This window comes from Chionomys nivalis, chromosome 7, assembly GCF_950005125.1.
Source record: "Chionomys nivalis chromosome 7, mChiNiv1.1, whole genome shotgun sequence".
NCBI lineage: Eukaryota > Metazoa > Chordata > Mammalia > Rodentia > Cricetidae > Chionomys > Chionomys nivalis.
In genome coordinates, this window is record NC_080092.1 from 82,561,463 (window position 1) to 82,578,430 (window position 16,968).

At 50.9% G+C, this 16,968-nt stretch overlaps 1 protein-coding gene across 1 annotated transcript; it reads left to right on the top strand.

Annotated features, from left to right (window-relative positions):
* The first annotated feature begins 2,759 nt into the window (after positions 1–2,759).
* On the top strand, positions 2,760–5,009 carry Fzd2 (frizzled class receptor 2). Its single transcript, XM_057776815.1, has one exon. The coding sequence runs from the start codon at positions 3,078–3,080 to the stop codon at positions 4,788–4,790; it is 1,713 nt and encodes a 570-aa protein (XP_057632798.1). The 5' UTR covers positions 2,760–3,077; the 3' UTR covers positions 4,791–5,009.
* The last annotated feature ends 11,959 nt before the right edge of the window (positions 5,010–16,968 follow it).

Here is a 16,968-nt window from a genome sequence, read left to right on the forward strand (position 1 = left end):
ACCACTGCCCGGCTATTAATTATTTATTTTAATTCAGTTTCTCTGTGTAGCCCTGGCTGTTCTGGAACGCATTCTGTAGACCAGGATGGCCTCAAACTCAGAGATCCACCTGCCACTGCCTTCTAAGTGCTGGGATTAAATGTGTGTGCCACCACCACCTGACCTATTTTTAACTGTTAAAAATCATATCTAATTATTTTGCGTGTAGACGCGTGCATGGGGAGGTCTGAGCACAGCTTGCGCCATTCAGTTCTCTTTTTCTGTGTGGGTCCTAGGATGACCTCCAATCATCAGGCTTGTCAGGAAGGGCCTTTACCCACAGAGTTGTCTCAGCAGCCCTTCAGAACATTGGCACGTCCTGGAGTTAGTCCGTCCAAGGGTTCACACTGTGAAATGAGTCTGAGACCAGGCTGGGTAACAACAAGGACATAGCCTTTTCCTCTCAGCCCCTGCAGTTGGACTTAAAGTAAGAAACCCCAGTGTGTGGAAGGCTTGGGGGAGGAGGGCATACGACACAGGATTTATTAATTTGTTTATTTTATGTACACAGGTATTTTGCCAGTATATAGGTATATCACGTTCATGTAGTACCAAGGGAGGCCAGAAGAGGGCGTCTGATTGGAGTTATAGAGGCTGTGGGTTCTGGGACTGCCAGGCAGGTCCTCTGAAACAGGAGCCAGAGTTCTTAACCATTGAGCCGTCTCTCCAGTCCCACAACACTTTCTTCTTTAAAAGAGGGAAAAGAGAACATATTTAGGACTCCACTAAAGATGCTGAGGGTGTTGATACATGCCTTTAATCTCAGCACATTTAGAACGCAGAGCTCTGTGAGTTTGAAGCCAGCCTGGTCTACATAGAGAGTTTCAGGTCAGCCAGGATTATACCGTGAGGCCCTGTCTAACAAAAAAAAAAAAAAAAAAAAAAAAAAAAAAAAAAGAAAGAAAGAAAAAAAAAAGAAAAAAAATTCCAATAAGGAGCACTTTCAGATTGTAAAGAACTTAAACATTTTTGTTTGTTTCTCTTCTTTCATTCTCGTACTGACACTGCCCCTGAGGCTGGCCTGGAACTCCTGGTAATTCTCCTGCCTCAGCTTCGACTTCTGGGATCACAGGTGTGAGCTGCTGAAAATTTACATTCATTCCCCTAGTCGGGGTGGGGGTGCGGGGGAGCACCTCTTTTCAACCCTGGGAAGCCCAGGCTCATCATATACTCTTCTCTCCTTAAATTGCTGTTTTGCGGTTTCTGTATGCAGTCCAATCCCAGATCAGAGCAGGAAGCAGCTTCCCGAGCTGGAAGGATTCGGCCCGTACTGAGAAGCAAAAGCGGCTTTCTAGACAGTCTTCTTTCTTTTTAAGTCTCCTCCTCTCTCCAGAGAGACAACAGAGATAATTGATCCATCATCCAGGACCAGACACAGATTCCCATGCAATTCCCTTCCCTCTCCAGACCTCAAATTTACAAGTCTAGTGTGTTTGGCGGGGGTGGGGTGAGGGTGGGGGGTGTTGGTCTACGGGCCACCCCACCCCTCGGCCAGGTGAGAGCTGGACAGGAGAAATTCTCTACCACAACTCCCCCAGCCTCCTCCCCCGCCACACACACCATCTTTCGGGTGTGGAATCACTTAAAGTTTGGGTAAAACTCCCTTTTCTCCCAGGAGATCAAATCTGGAAGCTTTTAGGAGGCGGAGCAGGGATGGGGAGGGAGAAGGCAAATTCCCCAAAACATTCGTCAGACCTAAAGAGGTTTCTTCTCTCGAAACTGCCCATCACCCCCGCCATTAACTTTCCATTAAGACCTCCTCCTTATGGCAACTAAACTTTACTTTGCATAATTAAGATTTTCCTCGGAAGGGGGGTGGATTGAAACCTCAACTCTGGGCCTTTCTCCTTCACCTCAACCCCGCCCCCCCCAGCCCTGAAGCCTGGCCTCTGAGTTCCTGAATTTTCTCACTTTGAGGTGCCACCGAACACAAAGAACCATAATGGGCTCCTTTGTGCTCGCTATGGGGCAATTACACCCCGGAGTCCCGGCCCCTTTAAGAGCCCCTTAAAGAGACAGGCTCTCAATTTTTCAGAGGGTTACTTAAGGGTGTGTGAAGGGGGAGGGGCGAGGAAACTTCTCGGGGTCCTTTTTTAGGGTGAAGTGACACTTTTACCTCCACTGTATGAGAGGGGTTTGAAGAGAAGTCTTTGCAAACTCTTCGCTTACGCGCTTTTAACACACACATTTACATTTATATATTTTTTTAACCTGAGAGTTTTTTCACTTGATTTTATAAATGGTACTGAAAAAGTGGAGGAGGTTGAGGAGCGGGGCCGTGAGCAAAGAGCTCGAGTACCTCAGAGCGCCTGGGCTCCAGGACTACAGATCAGGCTAGAGCTGACTGGTTCGGACGCCACCCTGGGAAAACGTGTCTCCGGACCTCGTCCCGGCGACTCCGAAGAAATCTCGGATTGAGCAAACAGCTCCTAATATAATAATAGCTTGTCTCTTTAAAAAAGCAAAAGGAGGGGGGTAGAGTTTTCTTGGCATCTGGTTTCTGATCTCATTATGTTGCGGTCGACCAATCCAGCCCTCCGGGCTGTTCCTCGAGTTTAAATCTGATTGGCCGAGAGCACATTTTGGGACGGTGCAAAGCTCGACGGGGCGGTTTCAAGGATCCCTTTGAAGGGGGGGGTGAGGAGAGGGCGGGGCCGCCAGCGGGGGCCCCCTTGAAACCGACTAATTGGGATCGGAGAGGCCGAGGTGAGGGCTGAAGGAGGCACAAAGAAGTCGCTGGGTAGCGGAGGGTGGGGAGAGGGGAAGCCCAGAGGCTAGAGCTAGAGGAGGAGGAAGAGAAGTGAGGGCAGCGGTGCGCGGCGACTTCGACCACTCAGTCCGACCGCGGCGAGCCAGCAGGCGGGTGCGCCGCCCCCTCCCCCGCCCGGCCTCCCCAACTCTGCGGCCGCGAGCAAAGTTTGCAGAGAGGCGCGGGAGGCGGCCGGGCAGCTAGGCGACAGCGGGGAAGGCGCGCGGTCTCGGGGTTGGGGGCGGGGGCTGGGGGGCGCCCAGGAGCCGAGTGGGGGGCGGCGGCCAGCATGCGGGCCCGCAGCGCCCTGCCCCGCAGCGCCCTGCCCCGCTTGCTGCTGCCACTGCTGCTGCTGCCGGCCGCCGGGCCGGCCCAGTTTCACGGGGAGAAGGGCATCTCCATCCCGGACCACGGCTTCTGCCAGCCCATCTCCATCCCGCTGTGCACGGACATCGCCTACAACCAGACCATCATGCCCAACCTCCTTGGCCACACGAACCAGGAGGACGCGGGCCTGGAGGTGCACCAGTTCTATCCGCTGGTGAAGGTGCAGTGCTCGCCCGAGCTGCGTTTCTTCCTGTGCTCCATGTACGCTCCGGTGTGCACGGTGCTGGAGCAGGCCATCCCGCCGTGCCGCTCCATCTGCGAGCGCGCGCGCCAAGGCTGCGAGGCTCTCATGAACAAGTTCGGCTTCCAGTGGCCCGAGCGCCTCCGCTGCGAGCATTTCCCGCGTCACGGCGCGGAGCAGATCTGCGTGGGCCAGAACCACTCCGAGGACGGAGCTCCTGCGCTACTCACCACCGCGCCGCCCTCCGGGCTGCAGCCCGGCGCGGGTGGCACCCCGGGCGGCCCTGGCGGTGGTGGCGCGCCCCCGCGCTACGCCACTCTGGAGCACCCTTTCCACTGTCCCCGCGTCCTCAAAGTGCCGTCCTATCTCAGCTATAAGTTTCTGGGTGAACGCGATTGTGCAGCGCCCTGCGAGCCCGCACGGCCCGACGGCTCCATGTTCTTCTCGCAGGAGGAGACGCGTTTTGCCCGTCTCTGGATCCTCACCTGGTCGGTGCTGTGCTGCGCTTCCACGTTTTTCACGGTCACCACCTACTTAGTGGACATGCAGCGCTTTCGCTATCCAGAGCGGCCCATCATCTTTCTGTCGGGCTGCTACACCATGGTGTCGGTGGCCTACATCGCGGGCTTCGTGCTCCAGGAGCGCGTGGTGTGCAACGAGCGCTTCTCTGAAGACGGTTACCGCACGGTGGTGCAGGGCACTAAGAAAGAGGGCTGCACTATACTGTTCATGATGCTGTACTTCTTCAGCATGGCCAGCTCCATCTGGTGGGTGATTCTGTCCCTCACCTGGTTCCTGGCAGCCGGTATGAAGTGGGGCCACGAGGCCATCGAGGCCAATTCGCAGTACTTCCACCTGGCCGCCTGGGCCGTGCCAGCCGTCAAAACCATCACCATCCTGGCCATGGGCCAGATCGACGGCGACCTGCTGAGCGGCGTGTGCTTCGTGGGCCTCAACAGCCTGGACCCGCTGCGGGGCTTCGTGCTGGCGCCGCTCTTCGTGTACCTGTTCATCGGCACATCCTTCTTGCTGGCCGGCTTCGTGTCACTCTTCCGCATCCGCACCATCATGAAGCACGATGGCACCAAGACGGAGAAGCTGGAGAGGCTCATGGTGCGCATCGGCGTCTTCTCGGTGCTCTACACGGTACCGGCCACCATCGTCATCGCCTGCTACTTCTACGAGCAGGCCTTCCGCGAGCACTGGGAGCGCTCGTGGGTCAGCCAGCACTGCAAGAGCCTGGCCATCCCGTGCCCGGCCCACTACACGCCGCGCATGTCGCCCGACTTCACAGTCTACATGATCAAATACCTCATGACGCTCATCGTAGGCATCACGTCGGGCTTCTGGATCTGGTCCGGCAAGACGCTGCACTCCTGGAGGAAGTTTTACACGCGTCTCACCAACAGCCGGCATGGCGAGACCACCGTGTGAAGCGGCCTCGCCTGGTGGGCACCCCCTCCCCCAGGACCGGACCGCACGATACCCTCCTCCTCTCGGGAGAGAGTGCACCTATGGACTCCTATTTTATTTTTTTAAAAAATAAAGAACAGTAAAAAAAAAAAAAAAAACACATTTTATTTTAGGTCGCTTTTTAAAAAGAACTCTGTCCAACACCCCCTACCAGGTTTGTGATTAAAACTGTAAATAGTGTTTGTAAATTTAATTATATATTTTCTATTTAAAAGGAAAAAGGGGGGAAAAAAACACGAGCGAGGGCGCCTAGGCTGAAGAATGGGGTGGGGGTGGGGAGGAGGTCTCGCTTTTTCTAAGTGCCCTTTTAAAAGCCGCCCTGTGCTCTGGTTCGAATTTTTTGGTGACTTGGCAGGGCTGGGCCTGCTGGGAGAGGCACCTAGCATGCGCGCTGTTTTTGTTGGCTTCTAGGAGTTGGGAGTTAGTTCCACTCAACTTCTATAAAAGCCGAATTTGCGAGCCTCCTCGCCGACGCGGGGCCTGTGGAAGCTGTGGGATATTTTTTAACAAGACTTGGATTCGTTTTGTTATATTTTATTTCCCGTCCTCTTCCCCCCTCCACCCCCTTTTCACCCTTCTCATTTGTTCTGTCTTCCCTCACTCGAAATCTGGAACCCTCCCAATCCAGATGCAGACGTGGAAAAACACACCGCTTTTAGGGGGAGGGCGGAGATGTGGGGAGGAATGGCCTCCACCCCCCTTAGCCCACTCTCCCGCGGGCACCGAGATCTTTCTGTGGTTTCGGCTCCGGCCCACGCGCAGAGAAGGGGCAACAAAACGCTTTGTGAAGTGTGTTTTGACACCCCCCCCCCCCCCCCCGCCCAGTACACACACCATTTTAAGAGACACCCTCTTTCCCTGAATGTTAGGGATACCACTAGCAAACCCCGGGCTCTTTTGGTCGTCCCTTCCTTCTCTCCCGGTAGTCTGCTCCTCGCAGTGGTATCCAGGTTAGCAGTTTTTAGGGCTGGGTTGTGTGTTATGTGTGGGTTTTTGTTTGAGGTTTTTTTTTTCTTTTTTCCCAAAAGCAGTAAAAGTGCTTGGGTTGGAGGGAGGGGAATGGATGAGCTGGTGGGAATTTTAGTTTTCTTTTGACAAGAGTGGCCTTTAAAAAAAAAAAAAGAAAGAAATTGTCCAGGAAAAGAACAGAAACTACTGGGTTAAGTTTGCTTTAGAAGGTCTCTCTGGGCAGGCTCTTTGTGGTTGTGGGGGTGGGGTGGAGTGTTTACATGACATTCTATATCATAAGATTGATAGAGTGTTCCTAACATGTTTCTTCCCCCTGCACACAAATAAAAGTAAAGATTTTTCTTAAGTGAGCTGCCTGAGGGATGATGTATAAAGTATCTTTCCCAGTATGAGAATTCCAGTTTCCAACACACATCGGCTCTGTCTACTGTTTGGAGTCTTAGGATTCGAAGGCTAAAGAACTGAAGACTAGTATGCCAGGACTGTGCTATTGCCGTCTCTCCTGTTTCTTGATAATAGTGCAAATTAAAATCTAATAATCATCATAATAAAGTGCATTTAATTATCTTCAGAGATCTAGCCCTTTAATTGTATTTAACAGGGTTGTAACTCCCCCCAACCAAACCACAGCCCCTCCTTCCTTCTCCTTCACCTTTTTGGTTGGGGGTTGGGCAGAGCGGGCTCTTCGCCCAAGGCCTCAATTGTTTGACTAAATAGTTATGGGAAAAATTGAGTTCTTATCATCTTTTGTTGGCAGCCTTGGGGACAAGGGAGAAAGTAAGTTGGACCCTCCCCCCGACTTCCAAGTGTGTGTGTATGTTAGTTTATGTTGGGGGAAGGGGAGTGGAAATGTTTGGTGGTAATTGAAGTCATATGTGGGGCTTTGTTTGCAATTGTATTGAAGCCCGGCATTTCGGCAAAGACCTCCCTCCCCAAATATATAGTCTTTCTCCAAATTATTTGTGCTAAATTCACTAAGTCTTTAATATAAATTTGTCTTAACTATCGAGGTGGGGGGAGCAGTGTCACCCCCCCACAGCTCCATTTCCTTCAAGTCTGAAAGAACCCCTCAAAGGCTATAGGAAAGAGGTCAATTCCACACAGTTCTGAGTGCCTCTCCTGGCAATAAAGGTGAGACCCCAGGAGTCAAGTGGGGCTTACCAGTGCCTGGGATGAAGCCCTACAGGAAGAGGGATGCTCATTTCTGCTGAAGATTTGGGGAGAGCCTCCCCCACCCCTAAGAGCCCCAGGGTCTTGGCTCTGTGTGCCTCTGTGACATCCGTTTCTGTGCCCTCACAAGAATGGCTCAAAGAGAGGTGAATGGGTGACAATTGCCTTTTCTTTCCAGCTCGCTCCCCCTACCTCAAGGTCTGCCAACACAGGGATACAAGGTCTGCCACAACAAAGTGGTTTCCTGACAGGGCCGGGGAGGGAAGATAAATCAGCTTCTTAAGGGACCACAGATCTTAAAGAAACAACACCCTCCTTTAAGAGGTGTCCGAGAAGCTGGAGTGCCTGAGAGAAAGCTGGGGGGGGACTCCCTACATCCCACTCCCACTTTAATGAGCTGTCTGAAAGAAAGGGGAGCTGTAGGTTAGAAAAGGCCCTAAAGGGAACTCCAATGATAAACTGCCTGAGCTTGAGGCTACAACTGGAATCAGTGTCTCTGCTGCTTGGAGAACCCAGCTAAAACACGTGGCCTCAGGTCCACTTTTGCCATTTCTAGGTCTTAGGTGTAGGAACTTCCATTTTCCACCTTAGGAAGGCCTTGCATTTTAACTCCAGGAAGGATAGAAAAGGAAAACTTGGTAAATCACAGACCACAGGTGATGTGCAGCTCTGCAGTGGCTACATCTCCCTAGGAGACCCCCTTCTTCCTGGCCAGACTGTTGTCCTCACCCCCAAATCCCAGCTTATCTCAGAAACATCCCCAGGGTCACAAACTCTTAGCCCTTTAAGAGATGGTTAAAAAGCTAGCCTCCAAGAAAGGCATTGACGTTTCCCCCACAAATTCCTGTCTCCCAAAGACTGAGGATCGGGTTCTTTTTAGTGGGGCTACAGCTGCCAACTCCTGGGTTCCTAGAAGGGCATCGTCTCTAAGAGGCTGGGTCTTGGATACACCTCCTGGGTGCCATGGGGCATGCGTGTGAGTTCATGGAGCCATCCTTCTGTTATGGGGCGTGCGTGTGGGCTCATGGAGCCACACTCCTGCCCCTACAGTTGAATTATCCCTTCCGCGGCCTTTGCTGCTCGCCGGATCAGATCACCTCAAACTCCCTACAGTTAAACTTATGATGGAAGAATGCACTGACTTGAACTATGAACAATCTTCAGGTCTTTGAAGGCTGTGGGGACGGGGAGAGGCCAGCTCACATGAACACACAATTTTGTATTTTTTTTTTTTTGGATTTTTCAAGACAGGGTTTCTCTCAAGTTTTTGGTGCCTATCCTGGAACTAGCTCTTGTAGACCAGGCTGGCCTCAAACTCACAGAGATCCGCCTGCCTCTGCCTCCCAAGTGCTGGGATTAAAGGCGTGTGCCACCACCGCCCGGCTACAATTTTGTATTTTAAGTACAGGAGGATTCCAGACCATTTCGCCCACTCCCCTGCTCCAGCTAGTCACGCTCATCTCTGCTATGGGACGACACCAATCAGTGTGACTGACATGGCAGCTCGTACCTGTAATCCCAGCACTAGGGAGGCTCAGAGTGAGGGTGGCTTGGGCCCAAAGTGAATTCTAGGCCTGTCTGAGCTATGATGAAACTTTCTCAATACAACAATAATCACAAACACACACACACACACACACACGGGCCGAGGCATGACTAACTGGACCTATAGAAGCACATGCCTCTCATGTAGCAAATTACCAGCCATGGCAGAGTGTGAGGAATCCCAACAGGGCGTGTTTGCAGGGGCAAAGGACAGGTCCCTGCATCTGTGTGTGGACAGACGCCTCGGTGAGGCAGGCCAATAGTGCACCCTTCTGCAGGCTTTCTTACCTGCACCAGAGTTCCCATAGGTAGAAAGGCCATGGCTCCCATCACGCAAGGCACCCAGAGGATAAGCTGGGTGACTCAGAGCCAGCCCAGAGCACGTGTCAGATAAACCCTAGCACTTTCCCAACTACTTAGGATAAATTCCTGAAAGTGGAGCTGCCGACACAAAGGACGTATGTTTCTTGAGGTCCTTATCACCTACTGTTGCTGGTACTTTTCACAGATTGGAATGATTTCCCATGATTCTAGGCTGGATCTCTGGTTCTGAATGTGTCTAGAGGCTCCTCTGGGTGGTGGTGGGCAACGTTCTCCTTCTCTGATTAGGACACAAATGTCTTACTTGCCTGAGTGAGCAGGGCACACACCAGGGTGGGACTGCCTCTCCATGGACTTTGAAGACGGCTAATTAGGGCAAGGGCTGTCACAGCTGGCTTCCCGGCTGCTTCACCACCCCCACCCCCCCATTCCGCTCCTCCCGAACCTCCTGCCCCGGCTTCCCAGCCTTAGAGCCTTCCCCAGCCACCTTGCCCGCCCCTGCAGACTAATCCTCCAAGCCCTCAACAAAGGCACCAGCATCTGCAACCCGGAAGAATTAAGGCAAAAGTAAGAAGGTGGTTCTCGGGCACACTTGGCAGTGTAGAGTCTTGACTGCCAGTTGCTTGGGATGTCTCCTCCTTCCCAAGGAGACCTAGTGAGGAGCCAACCTGGGCTGGGGGCTGAGCTCGGAGCCCTTTGTTTGAAAGCCAAAGCTTTCTGAAGGTTCCAGCTTCCCGATCTGGCCCTTATAATTAGCCCCAATCAGAGTGTTTATGTCAGGGCCTAGTGCGGAACTCAGAGCCCCGTGATTTCATTTAAAACCTGGGGAGATGTGGAGGGGAGGGAAAGGGAGTTGTGTGGGGGCAAGCAAAAAAAGAGGGTGGGGTGGAAGGTGGTGACAAGAAGCCTCAGGAGAGGGAGGGGTAAGAGGGTGCTCAGGGGAACAAAGGCCCCCTCTTTGGCCATAGCAGGGGTCAGGACACCTTCCCAGGATAGCTGACCCCCAGCATCCTGACTCAGGGCAGGCTCTGTGGGTGGGTGGGCTCATGCCAGTCGGAAATAGCTTGGTTATAATTAACACAAGTAATCACCTCTCAGTCCTGTGGGAGGGGAGGGTGCAGTCAGAGCCCCGCTCCCCCAGGAAGCTCTGGCTGCCTGCCGTCCTTCTTCCTCTCCCTAAGGGCCTGGGGAAGGCAGGCTCTGCAGCTGCTGGAGGCAGAGTGTGGTCAGGGAAGGGATGTGGGAAAGGAGGCGGCTTATTCTTATCTCTGGCCTCCTGGGTGATAGAAGAGTTGGGCTAAGGTAGAAGAGCCAGGGCTTGAGGGGACAGCAAATTTTGGGTGGAAAGGCTAGAGAGAGTTCCCAGCTGCAGCTCCCAGGCGGCATGGAACATGTCCTTCCTGGCTAAGCATCCCAAGGACCTCTCCAGTAGAAGTGGCTTGAGGGGAGTTCTACCCGCAGGACTTAGTGTTTTGTGCCAAGGGGGCTGGGAGAGCCAAAGGCAGTATGGAGGCAGAGCTCACAATTCCTTTGCTTAGATCCTCCCAGCCAGGATGGGCTGAGAGTGTGGCTTGGTAGAAGAGTACAGGTCTACCACATGTGGAGAAGGTCCTGAGTTCAATCCCCAGCATGGGCAAAAAGAGAAAAATCTGACCAGAGCCCCAAGGAGTGTCTGAAGTCCTTCTTTCCTACAGCGTATGACACATGGGTTGGATCTCACAGTCTCAGACCAAACTGCCATTTGACTTTGTAATTTACAATCCCTGAGACTTGGGCTGGAGAGATGGCTCAGCGGTTAAGAGCATTGCCTGCTCTTCCAAAGGTCCTGAGTTCAATTCCCAGCAACCACATGGTGGCTCACAACGAGGTCTGGTGCCCTCTTCTGGCCTTCAGGCATACACGCAGAAAGAATATTGTATACATAATAAATAAATAGTTAAAAAAAAAAAACCAATCCCTGCGACTTGAATGCCCTACCCTTCCCTTCCTGTAGCTCACAAGGTCCTCAGAACTGCCTCAGGTTAGCAGACAGCCATATCCCTTCCAGTCTTCATGACACCATCTTCCTTCTGTGTTTGGTGTCTTTATCTCTGTATGCCAGAGCTTAGCAAAAGGCTCAAGACCACAGGCTCTGGGGCCTGTCTATGAAGTGTGGTGTGTATGGTGTGTGTATATGTGTGTGTGCATGTATATGTGTGTGTGCATGTGCATGGTGTGTGTATATGTATGTGGTGTGTGGTGTGTGGTGTGTGTGTGTGAGTGTGTATATGTGTGGTGTGTGTGGTGTGTGCTGTATGAGTGGTGATGTGGGAGTGACTTCTTTCTAATCTGTTGCTTTCATTGGTTAATTAATAAAGAAACTGCCTAGGCCCATTTGATAGGCCAACCCTTAGGTGGGTGGAGTAAACAGAACAGAATGCTGGGAGAAAGAAGCCGAGGCAGGCAGTCACCATGATTCTCCTACTCCAGACAGACGCAGGTTAAGATCTTTCCTGGTAAGCCAGCTCATGGTGCTACACAGAATATTAGAAATGGGTTAGATCAATATGTAAGAGCTAGCCAATAAGAGGCTGGAACTAATGGGCCAGGCAGTGTTCAAAAGAATACAGTTTCCGTGTAATTATTTCGGGTAAAGCTAGCTGGGTGGCGGGAAGCAGCCCCGCAGCTCCACACAACAGTGTGGTATGTGTGTGCTGTGTGTGTGGTGTGTGTGTGGTAGGATGGTGAGGGCTCTTATTCCATGAGAGACATTGTCCATCTAATAGAATCATTTTCACTCATACAATTTGTCTCTTTTTTTATTTATTATGTATACAATATTCTGTCTGCATGTATGCCTGTAGGTCAGAAGAGGGCACCAGATCCCATTACAGATGGTTGTGAGCCACCATGTGGTTGCTGGGAATTGAACTCAGGACCTTTGGAAGAGCAGGCAACGCCCTTAACCGCTGAGCCATCTCTCCAGCCCTACAATTTGTCTCTTGAGCCTTTTTTTGTTTTGTTAGGGTCTCGGGTAGACCAGGCTGGTCCAGAATCCCCAGTCTTTCTGTCTTCTTCCCACTCATCCCCTTCCAATGCTGGGATCATAGGTGTGTGTGCTCGGGGTTGAGCCCAGGGCTTTGTACACGATAGGCAAGCACTCTACCAGCTGAGCGCTGTCCCCATCCCTCCTCTGACCCTCTTATCATCCTTTGTGTGCCACTCCCCAGCAGTCCTGAACATCTGTCCTTCCTGGCCCAGGGAGTGTGTAATCTTCTATCACCTGACCCTTGTGCTTAGAGGGGCCTCCTTGTGGACACGTCTAATTAGATTTTATTCTACTACTTCATTTGATGTTGGTTTAATTCATGGCCCAATCAAGATGTCAAGGATGGTGGAGGGAAGTCACTGTTTTGTTCTTGTACAGAATCAAGGCGGTGGTGGCGCACGCCTTTAATCCCAGCACTCGGGAGGCAGAGGCAGGCGGATCTCTGTGAGTTCGAGTCCAGCCTGGTCTAGGAGACCTAGTTCCAGGACAGCCCCAAAGCTACAGAGAAACCCTGTCTCGAAAAACAAAATAAAACAAAAAAGCAAGTTCCTGTTATACAGAGAAATCTTGTCAAAAAAAAAAGAAAGAAAGAAAGAAAAAAGAAAGAAGAATAAAGAATCATCCATCACCCAGCAATGAACCAGAGTAATCCTCCATAAAACTCGCATGTATTGAGAATAGGTAAATGGGTGTAGGGAAATGACTCAGAGGGTAAGAGTGCTCGCTGCACAAGCACGAGGACCTCAGTCTGGATCCCCAGTGTCAGGGTCAAAGCTGAACTTGGCTGTCTGTGCCTTTAGCCCCAGCACTGGGAGTGGGAGACAGGAGGGTTCACAGCCGAGTTGAAAAGCAGCAAGCGTCGGGTTCAGTGAGAGACGGAGAAGGACAGCTCATGTCTTCCTCTAGCCTTTTAGTTTGCACACCCACTCACACACACACGCACGCACACACACGCACACACACGTACACACACGCACGCACGCACACACGCACACACATGCACACACACGCACACCCCTGAAAATATGTTGACAAAGCTTAACCAGGACAGAGAATTCTGGAAACCTACACGATCTTCACCACTAATGAGAATGTTTAAAAAAAAAAAATAGATTTCCTATCAGCCAGAGTAATTATTCAAATATGCAATCAACATGTCAGAATTTCCAGTTAACTCATTAATTGATGAAGGAACCAATAAGCTATTACAGCCTGTTCCGAGGAGAACCCAAAGCGGAGACGTGTCTGGGCTCTCCAGAATGCCGAAATGAGTAGAGAATGGGTGCCAAGCTGGGTCACATCCATGGGCCGTAATCAATTACGTCTCCAGCAGAGCATCTGCGTTTCTGAGGAGAGGAATCACTTCCATTATCATTAGCTGTCTGGGCTGTAAAACCGCTCCAGGTCAATAAAACATGCAAGGGCATGCAATGCCTTCTTGCCCATTGCCACGTCTTTCACAGTTTCCCTAGGAAGTTCTGAGCACAGGTATCTAAACATGACAAGTGTCACTCATGCCTATCAAAGAGCGTTCGTTTCAGTTGTAGCTGATAAACCTTCTACCATTCCCAGGCTGGCAAAGCCTAGGGCTTTATCCTTCCTCACCCCATATCTCTGGTTCCTGTCTCCCCTGCCTTTCTTTTTCTTTTTTTTAATTTTTATTTTATGTTTATGGGTATTGTGCTTGCATGTATGTCTGTGCACCATGTACAAGCCTGGTGTCCTTGGAGGCCAGAAGAGGGCTTTAGATTCCCTGGAACTGGACTTGGGTTCCAGGGTTGTGAGCTGCCCTGTGGGTTCTGGGTCCGTCCTGGGGCCTCTGGGAGAGCAGCCGGTATGCTTGACCTTGGAGTCGTCACTCCAGCCCCTCCTTTGCCTTTCTTTCTCCCACGTCACCATTCATTTCCCTGTGAACTGTGATCTGTTCTTCATAGTAGTCACCACTGACTGCACATATACCAAACACTATGCATCTATAGTATTAATAATATTAATAATGATATTAGCTGGGCATGGTGACCCAGACCTTTAATCCCAGCACTTGGGAGGCAGAGGCAGGTGGACCTCTGTGAGTTCACTCTACGAAGCAAGTTCTAGGACAGCCAGAGATACACAGAGAAACCTTGTCTGGAAAAACAAAGAAAAACAAAAAACAAACAAGAAGGAGGAGGAGAAGGAGGAGGAGGAGGAGGAGGAGGAGGAGGAGGAGGAGGAGGAGGAGGAGGCTTGTGCCAACTATAATGAATTGTGTATGTAGCTACCCCCAGAGTACTGGCCAGAGACGGATACTGAGGTATCTCTTGGTTTAGCAGAACACAGTGCTGGGATCCATCAGTGATGTCTAACTTGGCCACAGAGTCATAGACTCGAATCGTTTTCTTGCCTGTTGGGTATTTGTCAGGCTGGCTTATACCATACGCTGTCCTCTATCACCTCCTGACCAATTTTAAACATTGCCTTTGGCCCTCTATCTCCATGACAGGGTCTTACCATGTAGCCCTGGCTGCCCCAGAACTCCCTATGTAAACCAGGCTAGCCTTAATCTCAATGAGACTCACCTGCCTCTGCATCCCAAATGATGGGATCAAAGACATGTGCCTCTATGTCTGGCTACAGCCCTTCCTTGAAAGCTTAAGAAACCCAGTGCCTGGATCGTCATCGGCTTTTAGGTTTTTATTCCTCAGATTGTGAGTCCAGATACCCCATCCTCCGCTTTCCTATGCGGAGAAAAGCAGACTTTTTGGTCTGACCTCAAACCGCAAAACCAGAAGATGCATCTTCACAAGGTTCCCTGGACTTGTTGATACATTCAAGTGTGAAGAATGCTGGTTCAGGGGCACCTCATTCTCAGCCTACCCTGCCCTGCCTCAGTTCAGCAGCTGGTCATCTGCCGGGAAGGTGCTGGCCGGGGCCCAGGTCTAAGTTTTCCCGGCAGACTCTTGACTCGCACCCCAGCAGAAACAGGTGTGTTCACGGACTATTTCAACCGAGGCATGAGGATTTGGAACCATTTTGCCCCCACATTGGAGAAGGCTTGCGGAATTCTTTGGCCTGTTCTCTTAGGGTGTGAGAATCGGATTGCGGATCTTTGGACCACACCTCTACAGCACAACATTGGGTCCCTTTCCTATTTGGGAGACTCTACAGAATTGCCTCGGGGGTCTCTAGAGTCCTGCCCAAACTTCCCACATAACCTTGAAGGCCTTGGCCCTTCCCATGGGAACCTAGGAGTTGGGGTGGAGCCGGACACTGCAGAGGTGGAAAGGGGAAAGGAACACTTGCTGAATCTGAGTGCTGTAGTTCACCCAGAGTTTGGCGAGTACTTTTCTGTGCCAGGGCCTGGAGATACGGTAATGGACAGCGTTTGACGGTTGCTTTTTGATTTTGCCCTTAAGAGAGGGTTTCCCTGTGTATCCCTGACTGACCTGTCACTCACTGTGGACCAGGCTGTCCTTAATCTTGCAGTGATCCTCCTGCAGGCTACAACTCCTGGTGTGGGTCGCTACACCTGGCTGTGCCTTCTTCATATTTGGCAGTGCTCAGGCTTGAACTCAGGGTCCTGTGTACACCAGGCAAATATTCTACCATTGAGATACACCCCAAGGCTCTCTGTTCCCTGTGCTTTGGGAAAGCGGACATATAAACCGATCAGACATAAATCCACGTGATACCAAAGGAAGACATGGGAGTTGTTCAGAAAAAGAGAACTGAGAACATTCCGTGCAGAGGGAACAGCCCACCATGAAGAAGGAAGGCTACGTCACAGGTACATGAGGATGTGCTTGACTCAGGGCGGATGTGCAGAAGAACACGGTAGGGCTGAGCAGAATGAGGATTTGAACTGATTCCCAGCAAAATCTATAAATCTCATACTATCTTTCCAGGCCCTGCAGCAGATGTCTGAGCCATCTCTTCCTGCTCTGAGCTCCAGATCTATTCCGACTTGAGCCCAAACTAGCCTGAAAACTAAAAAAAAAAAACTAAAGAAAAAAATTAAATCGTCTGGGGCTGGAGAGATGGCTCAGAGGGTAAGAGCACTGGCTGATCTTCCAGAGGCCCTGAGTTCAATTCTTAGCAACCACATGGTGGCTCACAACCATCTACAATGAGATCTGGTGCCCTCTACTGGTATGCAGGCATACATGCAGTCAGAACACTGTATAATAACAAATAAATAATAAACATAATAAATAAATACATCTTTAAAAAAATAAATGGTCTGGAGAGATGGCTGCAGTTAAGAGATGAATTTCTCTTCTGGCTCCCAATGCCTGTGTCAGGCATTCCACAACTATCTGTGACTCCAGCTCCAGGGGACCTGCAGCCTCTGGCTTCTGAGGTTTCCTACATATGTGGCTTCTACATATACACGTTGAATTAAAATAAAAATAGTAAAATTTTAGCTGGGTGGTGGTGGCACATGCCTTTAATCCTAGCACTTGGGAGGCAGAGTCAGGCAGATCTCTATAAGTTCAAAGCCAGCCTGGTCTACAAAATAAGTTTCAGGCCAGCCAGGGATACACAGAGAAACCCTGTCTTGAATGAATGGATTAATTTAATTTAATTAAAAAGCTTAAAAGACCAGGAGAAAGTTGCACACATCCCCACGTGTCAAAGGCACAGATGAGCAAGTTTGGGATCCCTTCCTCCCAGTGGATGGGTGGTTGGATTCCATCCCCAGCAATCCTGTACTAATACCAGGAGAGACAGGAATGGTCAGCAAATTAGCTTCCTGGGAAAGAACTCTAGGGGAGGACTTTGGGGTCTTCCTTACCTGAGATGTGCTAGAGCTGGGGGCAGACTGAGTTACAGGTCTGAATCGGATCTCACCACATGGCGGTGTGATCCTGGTGAGCTCAGCTGTAGCTGTGTGGGCGTGTACGTGCTCACCCTAGGAAGGGAGGACATTACTTATCCCGAAGGCTCAGGAGGATCTGACCTATGGTTTCACTGGACTCCTTTTTTTTGTTTGTTTGTTTTTTTGTTTTTTCAAGACAGGGTTTCTCTGTGGTTTTGGAGCCTGTCCTGGAACTAGCTCTGTAGACCAAGCTGGTCTCGAACTCACAGAGATCCGCCTGCCTCTGCCTCCCAAGTGCTGGGATTAAA

Coding starts and splice junctions, on each gene's coding strand:
- Fzd2 (XM_057776815.1), top strand. CDS start 3,078: ATGCGGGCCCGCAGCGCCCTGCCCCGCAGCGCCCTGCCCCGCTTGCTG.